This window comes from Ascidiella aspersa, chromosome 8, assembly GCF_963924565.1.
Source record: "Ascidiella aspersa chromosome 8, kaAscAspe10.2, whole genome shotgun sequence".
In the NCBI taxonomy this organism is placed as follows: domain Eukaryota; kingdom Metazoa; phylum Chordata; class Ascidiacea; order Phlebobranchia; family Ascidiidae; genus Ascidiella; species Ascidiella aspersa.
Genome location: NC_139454.1, coordinates 16,435,364 through 16,460,514, shown reverse-complemented (window position 1 = coordinate 16,460,514; position 25,151 = coordinate 16,435,364). Strand labels below are relative to the sequence as shown.

The window sequence follows — 25,151 nt, the reverse complement described above, 5'->3', positions numbered from 1 at the left end:
AGTTTATGTTTTGTTATGTAAAGAACATTTTTTTGTGATTTATTATATATTTCTACGTGTTCATTAGTTGTTTATAAGTTGCGATTTAAACTTGTTTATAAAGATATTATTGTAATGCGTTCTTGATATAAGTCGTACAAGCCAGATAAATGCAGTAATGTCTTCTAAAAGCTGTTGTCCTTACATAAACTAGCGACGAACACATAGATCTACTTACCTATTTCACAATATGTTTTAGATTAATACATAAAAATGGCCTACAAAGTTACTAACCGGCGAAAAAGCAAAATCGACCAGATCAAAAGATCACCTGATGGAGGTTGGGGCTGGGTTATCGTCATGGCCTCAATGGTTGGGATGTCCAACTGGTCAGCTGTTTCGAGGTGCTATTCTGTATTCTACATTCCACTAAAACGGCAATACGACACAGATTTCGCCGACGTGGCATGGCTCAATGGATTATTTCAAATCGGCTACGGAGTTTCGTGTAAGTTATTTGAAATATTAATGTTTTTTACTCTGTGACGTGACCGAATTAGAACCTTTAAGTTGACGCACGCCTTTTTGCGTTCTAAAATATTCCCGATACCCTTACTTTAGCAAAGTAACCGGTTCTAGATATCTTGATTTAATGTTTAAAAAAACGTATTTTTCCTAAATAATTCGACTTTTAGGTACCTTTGCTCACGTTCTGATTGACCGTTTTGGTTTTCGCACACTGACGATGGTTTCTGGTTTCATTGCCGGCTTTTCGATTTTTATCGGTTCCTTTGCTTCTGAGTTGCGACAAGCACAGCTATTCACAAGTCTTTTACCAGGTAGCAAGACGCAATTATTATTATGAAGTAAAAATCAGCAAAAATGCCTAACTTATTTATTTTAATTACAGTTTGCTTGAAATGTGTTGTAGTTCTACTTTCGCCTTTACGTTGATAAAATAGGTCTAAAAGGCCGATAAGGAAAATAAAGTGCTTACTTCCTCGCAGTCATTTGTTTTGCTAAGAAACCGTATTTCTTTTTGTGTCCTTTGTTTTTCCTTTACTCTTGAATTGTAATCACGAAACAATTGTAATTAAATTTTGTTTACAGTTCATAAACGTTTTATAAAGATACTATAATAGTGTGTAATGTCTTTAACATGTTTCTTTAGGCATTTGTATGGGCCAGGTTTCGGTCAGCTGTTTTACGATCGTAACAAGGTACTTCGACAGACGATTAAACTCCGCCACACAGCTGATGTGCGTCGGTATCACACTAGGGGCGTTTTTCTACTGTCCCATTTATCAAACCTTGATAGACACTTTTAGTTGGCGAGGCGCATTTCAGGTGAGTTTTTTTTATAAAAGTTAATAAATATGCTGTTCCTACCAGACATAGCATACTAAAAATAAGTTATTCTGGTATTTATTTGTATAGTATACTACCAGCAGAACTTATTATATAGAAATGAAATAGCAAAATTGTGATTTTTATTTGGACATTGAAGTAGAATGCAATAAATAGAGCAGAACAACTCTTACATTTTTTTTTCGAAAACAAAAATCGATCATTTTCTGACTTTAGGATTTTTTGTTTTTAGATAATCGCTGGTTTCTTCCTCAACATCGGGGTGGTAGGTTCTCTGATGCGACCCCTAGTGCTGAAAGAGGACTTCTCCCCGGAGTTGCTGGAAGCTTACGAGGAAGCAAAGAAACGAGTCCAAGATCGAAACAACAACGTGGAGTCCGAAATGGAGGAGCGAAACAAAGAGTGGTATGATTTCTATGAACCTGAGACTCCTTCAAAGCCCTTACAGGTACTAGGGAATATAGTGAATTTCAATACAATTATGACCGGTATTTCTTTCTTGGAAATCCTGGCTTATTGGTTGAACTTCGCTTGATGCGTTTAATTGTACTCAAAATTCAACACAGGTATTAATACTGCTTGTTGAATATCTTTATTTACTTACCACTTAATGTTTTGTACGTATTGTCATCCTATTTATGCAACACATATAATTTTGATTTCCAAAGAAAGACCTCAGATAACTTTCTTCAGGTGTTGTAATACAAATGAGTATATATAGTTCAGTTAATAAATGTTTGTTATAACATTACACGTCGTATTTAACCTGATTGCCTCTGGTGCCATTTCCCAGCTTTAAGCGCGAAAAATAGGGTACTTAATATAAGTTACGAAAAAACTATGGTAACTATTAGAAATACAACAAACATTTGCTAGCAAACGTTCAATTTATGTTTACGGCAAAAAAATGTCAGTTCGAAGCAATGCCGTGATACTAAAGTGTATATTTGTCCTACAGAAGGCAAACTACTGCAGGGCTTAACACGTTCTTTATACGCTTCGACTATTAAGTCTTTCATCAAACCTTTAATCAAACAGTCGAAATTTCGCCCGCGCATTGACATTAAGGCAGACTTTGTCAACAAAGGTTAAAAGGCAAACACAGTTGTTTTATGCTGCAGCATGTCGCCCGAACGTTGCGCCACACCGGACAAAGACCGCGCCGTGGGCGATGATGTATTACGCTATCAGAAGCAACAACAACAAAAGGCTCTGGCGAACTTGTCCAGAACCCAGCGTATCATCAAGCTATGCGTGGATCTGAACCTGAACGTTTACGTTATGTCCAGCTTCTACAGTTACACGTTTGCCTGGGTTTTGTTCGCGATGGCCTACTTCTCAACGTTGAGCTACCTCGTTCCATACGGCTCAAAGGGTATGATTGCTTAGTCGATAAGCGCACAGGACAAGCCCTTTGTCTTTTACTCGCCATTGATTTTTCATTTGTTGACTTACTTGCAGGGGATGACGACTTTATTATGGGTATAAAGACTTTTTCCAAGTGTTTTCATCAAATATTATTTAGTAAAATGTCGTAAGTTATCTAAATTTCTGCTTTTAATACAGTTTTTTGCTATATGTCCCGTTATTTTTGTTTGCTAATCAAAGATTCGGTCAGGATCGTACGAGTAAATTTAGTAGTTTAACGTTTTAACAATTTTGGTAGTTTAGCATTTAATGTGAATGGAACTTGAATTGTTATGATAAAGACTTGAAAAAACCTAATACCAATTGCAACTGATGGTTTTTTACCATTCATCATGAAAATGGTCCAGTATGACATCAATTTTTAAATTTGGCTATGGCATTTAAGAGTGACCAGATGTAGACGGTAAAGCCCACAATCGCAAAACATTTTATACCTTGATGATACAATGCACAACGTCGCTATGTGACGTCAGATGTCTTAAATATTTATCTTAAGGTAAAGTAACCATTCGAACAGGACAATCGGCTAAAATTGTGCCTTGTAGAGCTGAAATCGGTTCCATACAAAATAAAACTGTTGATCATGAAAAGTTTTAAGGCTTAATGTCACAAAATTATTTCATAACAAAATGTCCCAAAGCAAGAAACTCGGCTAGATCTGATATTCCAGGTTAAAGACATGCGTAAAAGCGAATAAATCTAGTCTGAAAACATCAGTTTAATTGCGGCAAAGGTTTAATTGCGTGTGATTACGTTGGCGACATATTCGCGTTGAAATAGCCATTAACCCAAATCTGTATTGCCACACAAAAACGATGTTGGAGAATCGCGCAAAACAGTATACTTTTATCTTTGTTTTTAGGGGAAGTTCCTGACACAGTTCTCCTCATGAATCAACAGAACTAAATTTAATTCTGTTTTAATTTGTTTGATTTTTTCACCTTATTTTTTTAAACCTACCATTTTTGGACGTATGCTGCCATCGATATCTATTATTAGTAACTTGACTCACTCGCCAATGCCCCACATGCTAACAACTTTAGAGTATAGGATTCGCATAGCAAAACCTATTTGATTTCTCATTACTTTTAATAATAATTATAGTTATGGGTCTCACCGACTTGGAAGCTTCCTCGTTGGTATCGGCTTTAATGGCTGGAGAGCTGCTATCCAGAATGGTGTACGGAGTTACGATGGATAGAGTGTCAAAATCACAACGATTCCTAGTGGCTGTAAGTACCTGAATACTTTAAAAGTATTATTAAAAAAAGTTTTTTGCGATTTCTCCCCAGTCAGAAATTATCTTGTTATACCTTGGCCACATTTATCATCTTGGTTTATGTTAGAATTAACAGTAGACAAGAAGATGTTTTGGCACATAAATATTAGTTTTGTTGTAAATGCAAAATACGGTTTTCAACTGTTTCTATGGTATGCTATGTCTCTATGTGATAACCCACAGGTAAATTGAAGATAGGCAAATTATATTGTCTGCGTTGTTTTTATTCTCATATCAACCCTTTCAAACAAAATAGAAAGATTTTGCGACATAAGTAGGTGTTTTTGTTGTAAGTACAAAAATTGCTAAGGTTTTTGTAAACTGTTTAAATGATAACCCACGTGTAACTCCAATATAGGCCAATGACATGTCCTGCATGTTTTTCAAGCTCATATCAATGATACTATATAACCTGATATGTAGTATCATTGCTCATATCAATCCATTTTTAAACAAAATTCAATACTTTATATTAATTGTGCAACATGCATTTTCATTTTTGAGCTTTAAGTTCGAAAAATCTAGTTTTACAATAAAGATAAGCTCAAACGGGTGATAATAAACTATAGTGGTGTCGAAAACTTGTGGTTTTACCAATGTGTTTTCTGGACCAAGCATGATAATGTTTATGTACTAATAATACATAACATGTTGGACACTTAAATTGACTGAGACTCCAGTAAGGGCATTGATTTTCAAATGAAAATCGACCGAGCGTAGCGGAACTAATTCGTCTTGACCACTACCATTGTTATTTATTTGAATGGTTTATAAATTATAATCCTAAAAAATACAAAAACTTTAGTTAAGTCATTTGAAATACACAAATTTTAAAAATACCGCAAACACTTTCAACTTAAGAAAAACTTGGCGCGAAATGTTACGTCACAATCACAAACGGCGTTGTTCGACCTATTTCAAAAAAAATGAACTGTTATCTTTTAAAAAACGGATGCACTGAAAAATTAGCGCAAGGATCTAAGTTTTTTTCTAATCAGAAAATTGTTATGAAACTAAGTGCAGTTGTAGCACAACGAAATTTACTATGTAATTAAGTGAAGTTGTGAGTCGCTGCTAAAATTCCTTTGAAAAGATTAGCAAGGTGAAGAAATGTAAAGTACACCTCAAACCATATCCACCTATGGTAAGTCAACATGCCTTTTGATTTTCACGATAAATTTGTATGTTAATGTGTTGTACATCGTTAAACTAGAAAAATACCCCAAAAGCACTTTATTTGCATTGCATCATATTATATATTAAAACGGATGTCAAGTCTTAGTTGGAGCTATTATGAGTTGATACGCTTGATTTTAGGTTTCAGTTTTTAAAGCTTATTTTCAAAAGAAAATTACTAAGTATAAAAATATACGTTCAAAAGGTGTTTCATATATAGATTGTGACTGTTTGTGTATTTTAAGAAACAATCATAGCCTACTCTTAATAATGGAAAGCGAAAACCACCTCAGAAAGAATTACAAAAAGTATGAAAGGTACTTAAAATTATGTTTTATATTTTTGTTATTATTTCAAGTCTTGTTTTTGATATTATGAGATAGATTTCTGGATTAAAGTGCTTGTCCCTCCACACATATTACATTGTGTTTATTCGCCAAATACTACCATAAGTTTATAACTCTACAAAAATATATAGCCAAGTCTGGAAAGTATGGCACGTTTTGCAACTTCACAGCCGGAATATTAGTGTTGACCGACTGCATCAAAAGTGCACCCCATTTGTGAATTGTACAGGCAGCTTGAGTCTGTTAATAAAAATTGTGTGTCGACTTGCCATACTTCAGTGACATATGGTTAAATACGTATGTCTGGGTGATTATTTGGAAGGTACAAGCACATCATTTATGTATAAATTGCAGCAGTTTAAATTGTTTTTGTTTAGTTTAGAACTTGACGTGCACCACTTTAACAAAAACTCATTTACAGACAAGCATTTTTACAACAACCATTTTGCTAAACAACATACTTCCTTCACAAAGGGGATGCAAGTATTACACAAATGGTATCAAAGAATAAAGAACAATTGACAAGTTACGGATTTTTTTTTAAATAAAGTGACTAACATAAAAATTTATTTTATATACCGGTCATGTTTAAATGGCGGATCGCGATCCGGTTCCGGATCTTTTCAGCGTTTTGTGCGGACCTTCTAATGTAGTCTTAAAAAACAAACTTTCTACAGTGTTTTTATGTGAATACCAATTGTCAGTGCTAATGAATTTTGTAAAAAATCAAGCATAGAACGAGGCTTCCAAATGCTAATCTTTGTAAGCGTTTGAGGATATCAGTCAGCGACAGAAACCCCCAACTCGATGCTAAGTCTAAAACAGGGGTTGGCAACCTACGACCCGCGGGCCGGGTGCACCCCGCCTATGTAATTCATTCGGCCCGACGCCTCTTTGACAAACTGGATACCAGTCCATTTCAAATACTTTTTCACTATTTTAACTACGTAAGTGCGAAAAATTTTCCCGCTTCGCGCGAATCATCTTTCTACGTCCGGCTTGTTGACGTTTTGATACGGTATTTTGAACTAGATCAGCGCTTCATTACCGTTAATGGAAAACTTATTCAAAAATATTGGACATAAATGTTTTGAACATTTTGTATTTTCGGCAATGTAATAAAAGCTTGCAAGAAATGTAAAAGAAATGCCGGTATACCTAAAAAAATCGCACTCGCTTCGCTCGCCACGTGCGCCCTGACTTAGAGAGATTAACAAACACTAAACAAGATTAACTATTAAAGTTATCGCGTTTACATAAATAAAAAATTAAAGCGTGTCCAATATGTTTACTATTCGTATTTGGTGGATTATCATGTTGTCAGGTTTGGCTGTGATGGATCATGGCAAAAATCATTTGAGCACCCCTGCTATGTACTAACACAAATTATATTATTACAGCTGTTACATATCCACACTCAACACTCGTAACTATGTTTGTAACTACCAAGAAACAATCACAAGTGGAAAAAAAATCAAAACTGAGGCATATACTGCATTATTATGCGTTCACTGTTCACTGATGAGTACTGTCAACAGTTACATTCAGCCATTAATTGTTTTACGAACCTCTTGGTTAGGCATTTTCATCAACTTTATTTTCTGTGAAAATAATGACCATACTTTTTTATTTTGAGCTAATTGTTCATTATTTTGCAGCTCATGTGATGTGCTTTATAAAATAGTTCTTTCCATATGTTTTTTTCTTTATTATTACAACAGTGTTTTTCAAAATTTAATTTCTAGTTGTGTTGTATTTAAATATTGCTATATTTTTAAAAGTTATGTTTTTTAAGCCATTTTCTTTTTTTTTCTTTAATTGACAGTTTAAATATTTGGTACGTGCTTTGTGCACCTGCGCTCGTCGATGTCAATAAATGTTGTTGCTTGCTATTTTTAAATTGGTGTAACGCAGTCTACGCAGGGATAACTTTGGTCAGTGTAATTTCACGTTTGACCCTTATATGGGATGCCACGTATGGAAAATCAGCGAAAATCTAACATGGGCTGATGTTTACCTTTCCGGTCTCCCAGCTGGTATATATTTATGAGGTTTTTATCAGGGCTGAGAAGTCGGTTAAAAACAACCAGAGTCCGACTCCTACCAAATGTATGGTTTCGTCGAGTCCCTAGTCCGGTTGCCACTCAACAGCCTGTATTTCACCTGTTTACGTAACTAAATAAAGCAAAATATCCTCCTTATGCTACTCAGCCTTTGCAATTTACATTTGGCGGCAAACTCAGTTGGTACTGCGCATGCGCACGTCGGACTCGGGGGTAGTTTTACGTGCGGTCTTACTCGAGTCCGACTCCGCATCCCTGGTTTCTATGGTAATCTGGTAGTGGGCCACAACACCAAAGATAGTTCCAGTAAGGTCCGCTTCAACATTACTGACTGGGTCAGTAATGTTGCAATTAAGAACATAGTTGATCGCGTGAACTTATACTCCAATAAAAAACTGCAGGATTGTGAGGTTTTATCACGTGACGCCCTTTTCGGCGATGAGTTGCTAACAGTCTACACAATAAAACATCTATATGTTTAATTAACAAACTGGAAAGCGGACAACTATTTGTGAATTCGCCTAATAAGTCATCACTCGTTAAACGAGGGGTATTTTGTTGTAGGACATTTTACAGCAATCGGGAAATTTTTCATTCCAGAGCGTCGTCATGCTGTGCGTTGCCGCCATTTTCTTGGTTCTTCCGTATCTGAAAAGCTACGCGAGTCTGCTGGTCGGGTGTGCAGCACTTGGAGCGTCCGGCGGAGGGATGGACGGCCTGTTTTCCGTATTTGCCGTCGACCTGTTCGGCATCAACCTGTACGCGGCAGTGTTCGGTTACGCAAACATCATCATCCACTCGCTCGGCATGTTAGCTACTGTGCTGACAGGTGCGAATTTTTATTGTAGTGTGTTCCGTGTTTTATTTTAAATTGGCAAGTGCGAAGCAAAACTGTCGCGCAGAGGTGTATATATCGCGTTGCCGCTCATAGCGTCACTGCAATTTTCGACAAGTGGCGTAAACAAACTAAAATAATAGGAGTTTATCGGGTTGTCGACGCATTACTAAATGTTGAATAATTGTTGTTTACATGATTTCAATATGTTATTGTGCTGAACAAAATGTACATATATTGCATGTTAGACTACTTACTAAGCAGTTAAATAGCGCCTGCTATACCTAAGTATATTTTCACTTTTTAGCGACCATGCAGAAAGAACAAAACCAGAAGAATTTGTACTTTTGTGACAGTTCACTTTTCGGCAAAACAATTTGTGAGACGACTTAGTTTAAGCCAGTGATTTTTAAACATTTCATGATTCGTGGTCCTCAGAAAATTCTCGGCCCAGTCGTGACTGCCAAATGTAATGTTCTTGAAGTTTTTTAACTAAAGCAAAAACAAGCAAGGCAAATCAAACTCGAATAGTTTTTCACCCGACGCGACTACTTATATCTTACCTATTCGATATTTAAGGCGAACAGCAACCAGCTGCTGATCTACTTCTAGTCGATCGTACGACTCGATGCGGTCACGTTACTCTACTTGATTTTGATTGATAACGGTTATTTTGTTTAGCTGAGGAAGGAAGTGCGAAATCCAATGTCCGATGCGGTACCCAGTAAAAATAGCTTAAAGCAAGTAACACAAATAGGTCTTTGTTGTATGAATTGCGTTTAGAAGTAAATTGCGCCAAATTAACATTTCTATTCATGATTTATGCCGTTCTGCATAAAACATATGGCCTACTTATTCTATCAGCGTAGGCCAGTATATAACGGCAGCTATATGCTTTATACAGTCACTGTTTTCAAATGACTTGACTTAGCCATCTGGGCAAAATTACTTGACTTAAGTCTTCTGGACAAAAGACTGGAGTTAAAAGGAAATGTCTCATTAAGTATAGTTTTTATAATATTGAGCTACTTATCCAAATTATTGCACATCAAACAATTTGCTTGGTATATGTTGCGTTTATAAAATCTTTTAATTGAGATATTGCTTATAATTGGACGTGTTTCAGTTTAACGGTATAATGTTTGAAAATGGCTTGACTTTCTCCAATTATGAGTTGATTGGGGACTTGACTTACGCAACTGATGAATTGGAGTGGGACTTGACTTAGATTTAAAAGACTTGACCGGAATTTAAGTCGTTTTAAAATATTACTTTTTCGTTTGTTTGTGAAATAACTTTTGCAGTCAAAATAGATTTTCAAAGGAAACCTGCTCTTTTGTTAGGTAAATGCGTGGACGCAACAGGAAACCTCGCTTCAGCCTTCTACATGGGCGCAGGCGCTGCCTTTCTTGGAGCAATGTTCACTCTACTAATGAGGCATCAAGCAATTAAGCGAATGAGGTTGGAGGAAGAGGACACCAAGGACTCCCCACAAGTCTAGTTTCTTAGTCGTTAAATACATATTTTTGTAGTAAGAGACTGGCGCCATATACGCCCCCAGCACCACTAGCCTACATCCCTCGTCACATCCTGTTTAGTGCTGTGGTCTGCTAAAATGCTTTGCGCTGCGTTGCCTTTTTAAACAAGCTATACACCGATGTTGTTGGCAAATGCATAACAACATTTAATTATAGTGTAGTGTTTTTTTTGGGGGTGGACTAAAATTATTCTTTTCTTTGTTTGTGTCCATACGTTTTAATAAAAATAAAACCGACTTACTTTTTCAATAATAAAACGTGCAATATAAAAAAGTAACTGAAAAAAATCCGCAGTTTTTACGTATTACTGTTTACCATTTAATCTTCACTTGCTATTAATAAGCGTTTTTGTAAAACGTCACTTTTACTATATTCCCTTACAATATAGGAAACAATGTTTCACATGTAGCCTGTTTTGAACTGTTTGGCCAATATTTGGCCATTATGAAGCCTTAATCAGGGCTGCAACCATTACGCGGCAAAATTACTTTTTTTACAGTCTTGCGTGACAAATAAATACATGAATATGCTATTGCTGCCAAGCATTGTTTCAAATGTAAAATGGTTCTTACGGCAAATTTTCTTAAATTGCCAACGTTTCGACCACCTATTCGGGCAACCTTCAATATGAGAGGGAAAAAAAACGTTGGTAGCCTACCGGTTACTTTAATAAAATTTTGCCGGACGAAAAATTTAAAAATTGAAATAAATACATTCGGCCCAAATAGGCTACCAGTGCTGACACAGCCAATGGTCGATATGCTTATAGTTATATGTGCGACCGGAGCCTTGGTTTTGTCCTGTAAAGTACATTGTGTAGATAAATGTAGCCTATGCCAAACATGCGTTAATTATTTCGTACATTTGCTATCAGCGACAATTTTTGTGGACTAAATTATTATTTCAACAAATTTGTTGCTAGCCATCATTGCTGTTGCACGTAGTGACTGTTTAAAATACCACAAGTAAAATTCTCACGATTGTAGAACATTTTAACTACTCTTTGTTACTGTGTGAAATTATAAATAAATGCATAATTTAATAAACTTTGAGCTTAGCTTTGTCATCAGTTGTATAACATGGAAACCGACTATGCAAATATCTTCCTCAAGTGGGCTATAACATTCTTTAGCGAAAACCTAACAACGCTAATTTCTTAAACAAAAAAAACTTTAACTTTGCTTTCCTGATAAAAGGTCTTCAAGTATTAGTTTGGCATCAAGTATTAGTTTGGCCTAAATTCGTTAATTTATATAAGACTTATGTAATACTTACAATGCAGTGTATATTTGAACCTCCTCTTTCGTTGACAGAAAGTAAGATAAAATAGCGTTTTTTTTTCATATTATTAATTAATAAAGCACAACAATTTCCAAGGATCGGATGTTGTCCTATTTCAGCTCATATCGTAACATACCACTTAAACAGAAGATGATTAACTATTTTTATAAATAACTGTTGATTTAACTTACGTTATATAACCCAACACACTTTGTATGCGACAGCGAACAATGGCTTCAGCTTTCATTTGCCATACAGTATACACAGAGTTTATCGTTCTCAAAATCACATCAAGAGAAGGGGTGGACAGTTATTTTTGACAGGGGTCGCATTGACATATAAAGTGTCATGGAGGCCGGGTCAGACATAAAAACAAAATTCGTTCAAAGGCGCGCTTCAGGCAAAAAATTGGACGTAAAGCTAAAATAAGACTTTATATCAGCGCCTAAACACGTCATTTATTGATCAGCAGAAAATATAATTCATTGGGCCATAATAAACAGCAGATTCAGGATTTTTTTAGGTGAAGCATGAAAAGTTTTAGAGATGATGGCCACAAACGTAAACAACAAATCATTGCTGTTCTTTGATTTGGTTAAACAATAACTAAGAGCATAGTTAAATTAGGAGTGGCGCATTAAGCGTACAAAAATAGTCGCATATTGCTAATTTTAGCCTATTTATTACTTTGACCTAAAAAATCACTTTTATCTATGCGTTGGGAGCAAGGCCATGTCACCCACAAACTAGGTCGTTTGCTCACTTTAACTACTTAAATGTCGCACTTTTCGCGCTTCGCGATAATATTATGAGCTTTTTGTATTGATCCAACTTTTAAAACAAGGTAAATGTAATGAATAGTTTTGCGATTTATTCGAAGCTGTGCAGTCAAAACAGTTCACTCTTAATGTGCATAATGCGTCAAGCTTCCTTCATAGGGAGTTGCTCGAAATAAAGCAATTTGCATGCCCTTTGTAACCGTGCCGTGCTTTTTGTATTGGTTTTAAGTTCACTAAAAGCAGGAGTAAACATAAGAATATGGTTTTACGGGACACAATGCAAATGTTCATGGATGATGTCACAAAGTTACCTCATTATGTGGCGTCAATAAACAGGCGACCTCTTAAAGCCTGCTGTTCTCGATCGAACCGTTGGTAAATAGGCAGCTGAATTCTTAGGATAAATATATTCAAGAGATGACGAAAAAGCATTTTGGCAAAGCGAACATTCGTTTATTGCATTTTTACTCAACTGGCGGACCACGGGTCCATATACGAGCCTTTGAAGTATTGATTGTAAACCTAAAAAATAAGTTAGTTTTAGCCAGGTGACAATACTCGCCTATATCGCAACATCTAACACAACTCGGGCTGCGCGTGCACGCTAAGACCGCTGGACGCCATGGTCGCACGGTCGGTGTGTTTAGCATTCCTACTCTCAACATTCTACTTTCGTTTCTACATATTTGATAATAGACAGAATAGGCCTATCAATGGTTTATGGGGTTATATTGCCAGGAAATTAATTAACAAGAGAAAACCACGAGAAAGTATAACGTATAAGTGCAAAAAAGCGTAGTTACAAAACTGTGTCATCTTGGAAAGTGCAATTTGCGCACGGGATTATGAGCAAAAAATATTATTTTAATAAAGGGTTAAACATACCAAAAAGCAAAATGACATCGCGCAAAAAAATTAGTTAGCGTTAGTCAGTGTTATTTAGCGTTAGTTAGCGTTTGGCAACTACATAACTAAAGTAGACCGAAATGGCATCGTGAAAAGAAAATATATTTTTACTGGTATTACGCTGTCCTGGACCGTTCAGATTTCACTTTCACTAGTGATTAAAAAAAGATCTTAAAAAATTAAGAGAATGATATATTTGCCGTATAAAAACAGGCATTGTCAGTTTATGTAAGAGTGAGCAAGTGGTAGAATGCCAAAAAATGTATTTAAAAAAATAGCTAATATTATCATAGAATTATATAATATCAGTTAAAATAGGAATTTTACTAAAACTGGAGAATTATATAATAGGCCTATAAATAAAATAGGTCTGTTATAAGCTGGTAACAAGCTTATTCGCGACGTTGAAGATTGTATGCACGAAAAATGTAAAAAAATGCATATCACAATGCAATTATAAAAAAAATCCACATTGTTTCACTTGAGTGCCCCCAGTCAGAAATTACCTTGGAGTTATCCCTGGGCCTTACTAGGCATGTTCGAACTAGCAGTGGCCTATCTTAGATAAACTAGGCATGTTCGAATTAGCAGTGGCCTATCTTAGATAAATTAAGATAACTTATCTTAACGAAATTTAGTGTAAGATGTTGTGTAGTACATGTTTTGATACATAAACGTTAGATTTTTGTTGTAAATTCAAAAATTGCTAAGATTTTTATGAGCTGTTTCTATGATATTCTATGATAGCCCACGGGTAAATCGAAGATTAGCCCATGATATTTCTTGCATGGTTTTTAAGCGCAAATAATTCACTTTAAACAAAGTAGAAAGATTTTTAGCGACAAAAAAGTTGTTTTTTATTGTAAGTGGAAAAATTGCTGAGGTTTTTGTAAACTGTTTCTATGATACTCTATGATAACCCGCGGAAAAATCGAAGATAGGTCAATGGTATTTCCTGCATGTTTTTTAAGCCCACATCAATGACTTTAAACAAATTGAATATCTAATATTACTTGTTCATCACGGGTTCCATTTTTTGAGCTTCCTAAGTTTTACCAAATTACGATGAGCTCAAAAGGGAGAGGATAAACTAGTTTTTTTGGAAAACATGTGATATAACCAATGTGTGTTTTATGGATCAAGTGTGAAAATGTCATTGTACTAATAATACCAAACATATTGGATACCTAAACTGTTCTTAATGAGACTCCGGCAGGAAATCGATTTTTAAATAAAAATCGACCGAGCGTAACGTAACATTTATGTGTAAGCTCTTGGCCACTACCAGGTGTAACATTTTTATTTATTTAAATGTTTTATAATCTTAAAAAAAAAAATTCGTCGTTATAAAATTTAAAATTACCAGCAACACTTTTTAAAATCACCGTTAACAAATTTAAAATTGTTGGCGGGAAACGTTACGTCACAATGACAACCATTGTTGCGGGTTATTCGACGTTTTTCAAAAAGTGAACTGTTTTCTTTTACCAAACGGATGCATTGAAGAAGCAGCGCAAGTTTTTAAGTTTTTGCGTATCGTGAAAATGTTATGAAACTAAGTGCAGTTGTAGCTTGTGGACAACGAAATTTGCTATGCAGCTAAGGAAGGTTGTAGGCTCGATGCTACATTGTCTTTGAACAAAAAAAATGATGAAGAAAGGTAAAGTCCATCTCAAACCAAATCCCCATATGGTAAGTCAAAATGTCTGTTGTTTTTCTTTTTTTTAATGTTAAATTTGTCTGTTAAAATGTTTAACTTGAAAATATCCCAATACCACTTAAAACTATATTGTTTCATCTTATGAGTTTTAGCTAAATTATGAGTTAATCCACTTGATTTTAAAGATTTTTTAACAGAAAAATACTAAGTATCCATAATGAAAGTTCATAAAAACTATTACTATGCCTATAAAATGAAGAAATAATTCTTACAAGGACCTCGTTTTAAGTTATAATTAAAGCAGTTTACACAAGAACAATTATTTTACTTCTGTATAAAAATATACATTCCTTAGATATTTCATGTATTTATTTTCAGAAAGTGGAATACTCTTTATAATTGAAAGCCAGAAAAAGGAATGAAAGGTACAAAAAGGTATGGTTTATTTTTTTGTTACTGTGAGGATTATTCCAAGTTTTGTTGTTTTATATCATTATATAAATATTTTGATTTAAATGATTGTCTCTACAAACATAATATATTGTGTTAAATGTGTTTATTGAATTTTTGGGTTCAATATAACCTACTCTGGAAAGTATGGCATGTTTTGATGAGTTCTCACAAGTGCACAAAATATTAAAATTCACCCCACTTATGAATCATAGGCAAATTGGGGTGCAGGTTAGGTCTATTAAAAAAATTGTGTGTACACTTGCCATACTTTCTCGAGTGCTATATTGTTAAATATGTGTTTTGTGTAATTATTTGGAGGGTACAACTAAGTCTACAAGCACATCATTTTTATATAAATTGTGGCCATTTAACTGTTTTTGTTTAGAACTTTAAGTGCACCACTTCAAAAAGTCATCTACAGACAAGCATTCCTGCAAGCACTATTTTGTTAATCAGGCTACATCCACACAGGGATGCAGAGATTACACGAATGCTATCAAAGAACAAAAATAAACTGCCAAGTTAAGGATTTTTTCTAAAATAAAGTGACTAACATAAATTTTAAATTATAATTACATGTTTTAAGAATTATTTTTATTAAGAAAAAGGCTTTGTTTGGTGTGTTGCTTTTGTAAACATAGTTAGTTCAAACGTTTTACTAGCACATAATTTTAATATATATATATATATACATGTATACACATACATTAACACTAATTATGTTATTACAGATGTTCCATATCCTCACTCAACACTCAATATTGTGTTTGTAACCACCAAGAAACAATTACAAGTGGATATGAAAACCAAAACTCAGGCATAAATTGCATTAATATGTGTTTACTTATGAGTATACTGTCAACAGTTACATTTAGCCATTTATTGTTTACGAACCTCTTGGTTAAGCATTCCATCAACTGTCAAAACTCTGAAAGAATTGGCCATAACTTATGATTTAATTGTTAAGTATTTTGCGGTTTGTAACTCGTGTGATGTCAAAAGTTCTATCCATGTTTTTTTTATTACAGCAATGTTTATAATTCTTTTTTTCTATTTGTGTTTATATTTAATCATTCCTAAGTTATTCTTTAAAGCAGTTTTCTTCAATTGTTTTTAACTTTTTTTTTTTGAATAACCGTTTGATATTTTTGTACGTGCTGTTATTGTGCTTCTGTGCGCGGAAATTTAGTGACAATAAATATTGATTGCTTGCTATTTTAAAATTGATGTAAAGCAGGAATATATTTGGCCAGGCTAGTTTCACGCTTGAACCATATGTGGGATGCCATGTATGGGAAATCAAAGAAAATCTAACATGGGCCGATGTTACCTTTCCGGTCTCCCAGCTGGGATATATCTATGGGGTTTCTGTGGTAATCTGGTAATGGGCCATACTAACACCGATGATAGTTCGAGTAAGGCCCGCATTAAAATTTTCTGACAAGATTTTGAAACTAACCGCGATTTAGCGCAGCAAGCTGATGCCTTATTTCTAGCAGCCCGAGAAAATACCTCACAACTTTCAATTTGCAAACTACAACGTCAAACCCCTCGATCAAGACTGAAGCCACTACGCGAACAAAGTGTAATTTGCTTTTATCATCGACGATTTAAAGGCAAAGCTCATCGATGTATCCCCCCCTGTTCATTCTCCCAGGTAAACTGGCAAGCCGACCATGTTTAGCTGCTACAATGGCCGGCCAAGCTACTAGCAGCCTTTTCTTTGTTTGGGATCGCTTAGCAGGTCGTAATTTTTTAGTGGATACGGGCGCAGAGATTAGCGTTTTGCCTCCCACAGGACCTGAGCGTCGCGCGAATCCTTCCGACAAAACTCTTGTCGCTGCTAATGGCACCAAAATTCGAACGTACGGTTCTCGTTCGATATCAATGGCTTTTCCTTCAGGCAGATTTAATTGGAAGTTTGTTTTGGCTGATGTTGCTCGGCCATTACTTGGCGCCGATTTTCTGAGGGCCCACGCACTACTCGTCGATCTCAAGCGCCAACGCCTAATCAACGCTGAAACGTTCTGCAGCTCTCCAATCAGAAGGGCGCCGCAATTAGCGCCTCGCCTCAATGCAATCGCTTCGGGCACATCAGTCTACACACGAATTTTGGCTGAGTTTCCAGGGATTGCAACGCCACACTTTTCGCAAGCACTACCTAAGCATGATGTACAACACTTCATTCCTACAAATGGACCACCGGTGCACTCTCGCGCTCGTCGACTGCCTCCCGAGAAACTCGCCCTCGCCAAAAAGGAGTTTCACAGTATGCTTCAAATGGGCATAATTCGACGTTCGTCTAGCCCTTGGGCATCGCCGTTACATATGGTTCCAAAGTCTTCAGGTGGATGGAGACCGTGCGGAGACTTTCGTCGACTAAACGAAGCTACAAGACCTGATCGCTATGCCATTCCTCACATTCAGGATTTTTCGGCGAGATTAGCAGGTTGTCGAATATTCTCAAAAATTGACCTTGTTCGAGGATACCACCAAGGTCCTGTAGCACCAGAAGACGTACCTAAAACTGCAGTCATCACGCCGTTTGGGCTTTTCGAATTTCTTCGAATGCCTTTTGGATTAAAGAATGCGGCGCAAGCGTTTCAACGTCTAATGGACACTGTCTGTCAGCCATTGGACTTTGTATTTGTTTACTTAGACGATATTTTAGTTTCAAGCAAGTCGCCTGCTGAACATATACATCATTTAAAGAAGCTTTTCAAACAACTTACCAATTATGGCCTTGTCATAAATTTAGGCAAGTGTCAATTTGGCTTACAACAACTTGATTTTCTTGGTCATCGGATAGACACGAACGGCGCAAGGCCACTCCCTAGCAAGGTGGAAGCAATTCAACATTTCCCGCGGCCCACATCAATCAAAGGACTCCAGGAATTTGCCGGTATGATTAATTTTTATTTCCGTTTTATTCCTGAAGCCGCACGTATTATGTCGCCTATATACGACGCACTCGCGGGAAAACCCTCAAAACTTACCTGGAATGACCGTTTGTGTTTGGCTTTCACGGAGGCTAAAAGCGCCCTTGCCAGTGCAACATTATTGCATCACCCTTTACCCGAGGCACCCACCGCAGTGACAACCAACGCTTCGCAGCATTCAATCGGCGCAGTTCTTCAACAGTTCATCGATGGTGCGTGGCAGCCATTGGCATTTTTCAGCAAACGACTGCGAACTCCTGAGCAAAGGTACAGTGCATTTGACAGGGAATTACTGGCATTACATCTCTCAATACGCCACTTTCGTTACTTTTTAGAGGGTAGAGTATTTACAGCTTACACAGACCACAAGCCGCTTACATTTGCTTTCTCTAAGGTTTCAGCTCCGTGGTCTGCACGACAGCAGCGCCATTTAACCGCAATCTCCGAGTTTACAACAGATGTTGTGTCACATCGAAGGCAAGCGAAACCATGTCGCCGACGCGCTCTCCCGCGGTTCCATCAGTACGTTACTACTCGACATGGACTACACCGCACTCGCGCGTGCACAGCTTGAACAGGAGGTCCAAGCTTACCGCACCGCAATTTCTGGTCTCAAACTGGAAGACATCCAACTTAACCAGTCCGGAACAACGATCCTGTGCGACGTATCCACCAAATCTCCGCGCCCTATTGTACCGAAGTCATGGCAACGAAACGTTTTCGACATAGTTCACGGACTTTCGCATCCTTCGGTTCGGGCTACGCTCAAACTAATCGCATCAAAGTTTGTATGGCACGGCCTGCATCGTCAAGTTGGTTTATGGGCTAAACAATGCGTGGACTGTCAAAAGGCCAAGGTTCACCAACACGTCCGCGCACCTTTGGTTAATTACCCGCTTTGCAAAGCTCGGTTTGCTCATGTCAATATCGACATCGTCGGTCCCTTACCACCTTCACAAGGGAACAAGTATCTGTTAACGATGGTCGATCGTTTTACTCGATGGCCGGAAGCCGTTCCCATGCCGGATGCGACAACCATCACGTGTGCACGAGCTTTCGCCTTCCACTGGGTTGCTCGATTCGGAGTTCCCTCCGACATCTCGTCAGATCGAGGTTTGCAGTTCATGTCGGAGTTGTGGACTATTTTCAACGAACTACTGGGCATCCGGCTACACCGTACGTGTTCATTTCATCCGCAAGCCAATGGATTGGTGGAACGCTTTCATCGCCACATGAAAACCGCTCTCATGTCACGACTAACAGGTCCTGAATGGATAGACGAGCTCCCATGGGTTTTGCTTGGTATCCGGACTACCCCGAAGGAAGATTTCCAAGCATCTTCAGCAGAGCTGGTGTATGGCTCGCCTATCGCCGTTACGGGTGATTTGGTAAGAACCAGGCAAACAACGCCATCGCCTGCTGATGTTTTACCATTGGTAAGATCCACAGTTCGTCAACTGACTCCAACACCGATGTCTCGCCACGGTTTTGTTCGAGTGAACATCCCGGAATCGTTGAACTCCAGCGCCTACGTTTTTATTCGCAGAGACGGTCATCGTCCCCCGTTAACCCCTCCATACGATGGTCCATACAAGGTTATCAAAAAAGGCGCCAAAGGGTTTACCCTCGACATGGGTGGCCGGCACAAACTGGTGAGCATCGACCGGTTAAAGCCAGCACATCTGGATCGTGGCTCAACCTCCACGCAGAGGGCGGCCAACAAAACCATCACCTCTACCTGATCCGCCACCGCCTTCAGATGCCCAGCAGCCGATGTCCGTTCGTCAGCCACCGGAGTCGTTACCTCCACCCTCGGACGAACAGTTCTTACGCACGCGCGCTCGCAGTTATTTTCGCTTTCCGTCGTCGTGATTTTGTATTCGCCTATTTTATGCAGTGTTATTGAGTTATTTGTCCGTTTCTGGAGGGGGGTTATGTAGCGGCGCTCTATGTTTACCGACGCACACAGTAATACTGCACCGAACCGGACATATTGCCTTTTTCCTTTCGTTCTTTTCCTCTGCATTGCAATGTGTAATCGTCTGCCCTTTTTCGCTGAACACGAACTCGAAGCAACACAGAAAGCGTCTCGCTTCACTATGTTATTTTTTGGAATTCCATAAATACGCTACAACAGTTCTGTATTGGGCAAAGCGTAGCGTGTTACAATAAAAGCCGTTCATTGATTCAGCTGATAGCAATGTTGTAATATAATGACAACTTACGATTTTGGTAGGCGAGGTCAACAGGTAGGGTACTTCTATTTTTACAAGATATGAGAGAAGTTAGAAGAAAAGTCATTTCTGATGACCCAAAACTGTGCTAGATTAAACTGGGTTTCACAGCAAAAGATATCTATACGATTGTACATCATCAATAATGGCCAACACAAACCGAAGCGCAAATTGAATTTAACATTGTCTAAAATGGTGAAAGCATGGTACAGATAAAATTTGTGCGAAATTACTTTAAAAGTTTAAATTTTCAACAGGATATTTAAGTTATTTTAAATGTTTTAAAATGAAAGTGAATTTAAAACACTTATTTGTTCTTGTTATAATCTTGGTATTGAGTTCATGCTGTAGAAGTAAAATCACTGTAAAGAGAAAAGGTGAGATAAAAGGACTAAGAAAAATCGAATATGTAAGATAAATATGACCTCTGGATATCTTATGTATAGGCCTATAAACATTCGCCGAACAAAAGTGTAGGCTAAGCGCTCCAATTTCCTGTTCGAAAAGACGTACCGTATCCTAGTTATTTTTTAGTTTAATGTCTGTAAAGGCGCCCCTTGTCCCCTGAACGCATTCAAGAACAAGGCTGTATATGGATATCAAGGGATGGTTGTACGAGTAGAAGAATACTTCATACCGTCTATGGTTCTTTTAAGCAAGTACGCTCAGGAATGCAACGTGAAGGTACATACGTAATTTTAGATACTGATTGTTGAATTCGTTAGGTGAAAGAGATTTTTTTTATCTTGTAGGTTGAGTAGCTTGCTTATTGTCACTGAAAAGAAATATGCCTCCTACCGATATTTACACATAAAGAAGCAATTAAATTATAATCGTTTGTTCATACCAGTGGTCGGCAAACTTTTTTTGTCGCGACCCAAAGTACTCTTTTCAGACCTATTGAAGGCTCACTATGTAAGATCAGTACAAAACAGTGGCGGATTCAGGATATTAGATTTTAAGGGGAAATATTACACGGCACCTTCATGCCTAGAACATTGCTATACCATAATGTAAAACATACTATAAAACTAAGAATATACGCGCGAAGCTCGAAATATGTTTCAGTTACATATAGTTTAAGTTGGCAGAAAATATAGTTCGACAGGCTTTTAAGACAACATTAGACAGGTGGGCCTTTCCAAGCTGAGCCAATTTTAATATTCTATGTCACACCAACTTTTAAAATAAAGAGCAATGATTGTGCGGCTATCACGAAAACTCGCGGCCCCTAAAATGGCTCTGCGGCCCACAGTTGGAGGTATCGCATTACTAACCCTTATACAAGCGCTTAATTTGCCTTTTTCGAAAGTTTGTGAAATGCCACAACTGTTTTTTTGTAAATGTTTGCCAAGACACCAGCATCCTTAGCCTTAAAGGCTGTCGTTGATTTCGTGCCATAGGCTAACTGCTGTCGTTTCTTATATTTAGGTATTAGTAACCAGTTCGTATCGAACCTATGGGGTTCCCATCAACGGTTCAATAGTACCACAAGCAAATCACTCAAACCATTACGTGGGTCATGCAATTGATATGAATCTTCTAACTGAAAATGGATTATGTAACTCCGTTTGTTTGAGATGTGAGTATCCTTTACCGCAGTTATAATTCGAAAGCGATTTGAAGTAAGGAATTGTCTTATTAATATGCTTTAGATACCTACTAGACTAGACTAAAGACTAAAATGATATGAATTTAAATGACCCTTTCTTAAACAGATAATAACTTCATAACAAGGGTTGTATCAGCCAAACCGCTTTCTAATAGTTAAAAAGTTCGCAGAATCGGTTCTTCACCAATTCCTTTGAGTAGATCAAATTATTCTACTATATAATCACGATATGTAGGGTTACCAGCTGTGCAGGGGCGCCCGCAGAAAATTTTCCAGGGGGGGGTGCAATCAGGGGCGTAACAAGAAATCAAAAAGGGGGGGTCCTGAATTTCCAACTTAGGGAATTCCCCTGTTTTTCGTCTGACGTCACAGAATGATGATTGCAAGACGTGATACAAAAACTAATCAGAAACAGCCAAATACGTCCAGCAAAAGCGACCACGTGCGACGTCGACAATCCTGTCAGGCGCCAGCTGCGAAACCACGGTGTACAATCGTTAACTTCAGGCAAAAAAAACAACACCAAGACCGTGAAATATGTGTAATTAATTGTGGTAGAATCACACATAATTCGACTATCAGCAACGCAGGTTTCAAGTTTCATGAACGGAACGAGCGCTAAATTACAAGCACGTCTTTCACCACCTGCAATACTAAACGAAGATCGTTTTTTCCGGGTGTTATTATGCCACGATTAGCGCAACATCTGCGCCGAGCTGTGTGCCAAGTCAGCTAAATTACAAGCTGCGGTTGAGGGGAAATAAGTTGTGTCCATTGCACACTTAGTACGTGGTCTTAGAGTATGCTTAAAGAGCATAATTTTGCGTTAACCATCATTACTTAAGAATGGAGACTTTGAAACGCGCACGACAGTCACCATTATACCTCCATTTAAGAATCTGCTTCAGTTAAACAAATGCCGATGTTACACCAACATCGGATATTAGCGCAGAGACCGAACAGCGAGGAACACTGCGTATAACTCGTTTTTTAGCGAGAAAAAAAGAAAGAAGGTTTGACTTAGCGTTGTCAATTGTCGAATACACACTTGCTAAGCATAGTCAACCTAAACAAATAACGAAAGAGAAAAACTTCCAGCGTTTACGGTCGACCAAACAAAAGACGAAAAACGGCGTTTTGCGCTCGATTTTGGTTTCGCATTAGATCAAAACGCGTGACCCAATTACCTAAAAAGCACGCCGCTTCGAACAGTTTGTTTAAATGACAAAAACGAACAAAAAACGATAATATCACTTACAAAAACGATGGTAAGAACTCCCGCCCACCTGGAAACGCCACTGGGGGCAATGGATAATGTACAATATTTTTAAGTAACACATATTACACTTATAAATAATACTAATAATCGAATTTTGAAATTCCAGGGGGGGGGGATGGGGGCAAGTGTCCCCCCTTGCGGGCGCCCATGCAGCTGTGGTATTAGTTTTTAGCCAAGGAGCTAAACTGTAGCCAGGCAATTAAAATTATTACATAAATAATTTCCATTATTAATATCCCTACAAAGCAAATGTTACAAGTTTACCAAATCGTTTATGAGTGTAATGGTTTATTTGTGGCCTAATACGCTAAAATTAGGGGGTTGTTAAGGTTTTCGAAAACTGGAATGGAGGTGGCGATAACAAAGGGTTGAGAACCACTGCTTTAAAGAATTATCGCACTCCTGTCGACTTTCCTGAAAATTAGATATACTATTGACTAATCCAACGGCATCATTTTCAGCGCACACCAATGAATGGGCAAACTGCTTCATCGCAAAAGTAAAAACGAAACTACGATGGGGAGGTGACTTTGAACCGAGCGACCCTGTTCACATCGACGACAACCTTTATCTTACAAACCCAGGAAGATGGTGGAAACTGTACGCAAAGTTGCAGCCGAAGTGTCAAAAAAAAAAATCTAAATTCACGGAAGTGAATTAATCGGATCAAAGAACAGGCATTGAATAATTTAACTTTCCTAAAAGTTTTTTTTATTCTATTGGCCCTATAACTCGCAACTATAATTAAAAATCATTTTAGGTTTTACCTTAATACCTAAATGTGATTTCATAGAGTAGGCCTATATATTTTTTCGTAAAATGTAAGGGTTATAGCACTCGTGTACATATCACATTCAAAAATTTAAAAGCAAGCCTGAAGTAACTACCAGTGATAAAGGGTAACATTTGTAGCATAGCCTAATGACCTATACGCAAGGGTATGCAACTGGTTACCCGTGAACGAAAAAAAGTATATATAAATGTGGCCCGCAGCAGGCTTTATAGTTTTAGGGTAGCAACCCGAATACCCTGACACATTTTTATAGTTTCATGTCCCGTTTAAACAAGACGTAGTAATTGCACATAACATTTCACAAATAATAATAATAGCTTGCTGTAAAATCGACAATTGTTTACCGAACATGGGTGAGCTTTTTCTCAACTGTAGGCTACAAGAAATTCCATCCTCAATCAATACTGACTAATTAACAACAAGACTAGAGCATTGGTCGCCGTGTAGAATTTCAAAAAGAAAATAGTAATAAGAATTAGGCAATATGAACTAAAAGTTTAGCAGTATAGAAGGAGAAAGCGCAACCGCAAGTCTAACGTTTGTCTTTAAGCGTCAGGTGTAGTACCGGTATAGGGCGCTTTAGTTCCAAATTGAAATTTAGGCCAACTTACAATAAAATTTGTGATAGGTTTACAATAGGTTACAGGCAAAGTATTTCTACTTTTCAACGGTATCATACCTTTTTCCAAAACATCCACATAATTCCGGTTAATCAAGTTTTGGTGTTGCAGTTTTGGAAAAAGGAAATAGAATTTACGGAAAGCTTTCTTATTGCACTGCTGTTAACGACTAACCGTTTTGTAAATTTGTAGGGAATTTTGGCCAGTCCCCAATTAACTCCATTAATTCCCTTTTTTGTCCGAATTTCACACCAACAATGTCCTAATCCTAAACCAAGCATCTGGTAACCCTGGCTCAAACCGTAACTTTAGCTTGTTGTTGTGCATAGTACATTTTAGCCAAATTTTAAAACAATCGTAGTCTAGATTTTTTCCCTATTTGAATTTTACTAATTTTAAAATGTGTTTTTATATACTTAAGTTTATTTATTATGCACCAGCACACTTGGCCCGTGGGCTGCTGATCCGAATATAAATATACGCCCACTGGTTTAAAAGGATGTAGAATGTAGACATTTAGTCAAATAAAGTAGGAGCTACACTCAATATTCGACGTTTTTAATACCAACTATTATACATTTT

General features: G+C 37.4%; 2 protein-coding genes across 2 annotated transcripts; both read left to right on the top strand.

Annotated features, from left to right (window-relative positions):
- The first annotated feature begins 242 nt into the window (after positions 1-242).
- Positions 243-10,964, top strand: LOC146136343 (monocarboxylate transporter 12-like). The gene is made up of 8 exons (XM_083396211.1): positions 243-487; positions 675-818; positions 1,151-1,326; positions 1,580-1,795; positions 2,443-2,722; positions 3,880-4,007; positions 8,241-8,469; positions 9,819-10,964. Exons 1-8 carry the CDS (start codon positions 253-255, stop codon positions 9,974-9,976), a joined length of 1,566 nt encoding a protein of 521 aa, XP_083252337.1. The 5' UTR covers positions 243-252; the 3' UTR covers positions 9,977-10,964.
- A 9,562-nt stretch (positions 10,965-20,526) lies between these two features.
- LOC146136342 (uncharacterized) lies at positions 20,527-23,817 on the top strand. The gene is made up of 4 exons (XM_083395973.1): positions 20,527-20,642; positions 20,816-20,949; positions 21,697-21,847; positions 23,618-23,817. Exons 1-4 carry the CDS (start codon positions 20,552-20,554, stop codon positions 23,815-23,817), a joined length of 576 nt encoding a protein of 191 aa, XP_083252099.1. The 5' UTR covers positions 20,527-20,551.
- The last annotated feature ends 1,334 nt before the right edge of the window (positions 23,818-25,151 follow it).

Excerpts from the sequence above, each read along its gene's own strand:
- LOC146136343 (XM_083396211.1), top strand. The coding sequence starts at position 253 with ATGGCCTACAAAGTTACTAACCGGCGAAAAAGCAAAATCGACCAGATC. Across the intron at positions 2,723-3,879 it reads CGTTCCATACGGCTCAAAGG|TTATGGGTCTCACCGACTTG; the intron begins GTATGATTGCTT and ends TAATAATTATAG. Across the intron at positions 4,008-8,240 it reads CACAACGATTCCTAGTGGCT|AGCGTCGTCATGCTGTGCGT; the intron begins GTAAGTACCTGA and ends TTTTCATTCCAG.
- LOC146136342 (XM_083395973.1), top strand. The coding sequence starts at position 20,552 with ATGAAAGTGAATTTAAAACACTTATTTGTTCTTGTTATAATCTTGGTA. Across the intron at positions 20,643-20,815 it reads AATCACTGTAAAGAGAAAAG|GCGCCCCTTGTCCCCTGAAC; the intron begins GTGAGATAAAAG and ends ATGTCTGTAAAG. Across the intron at positions 20,950-21,696 it reads CTCAGGAATGCAACGTGAAG|GTATTAGTAACCAGTTCGTA; the intron begins GTACATACGTAA and ends TCTTATATTTAG.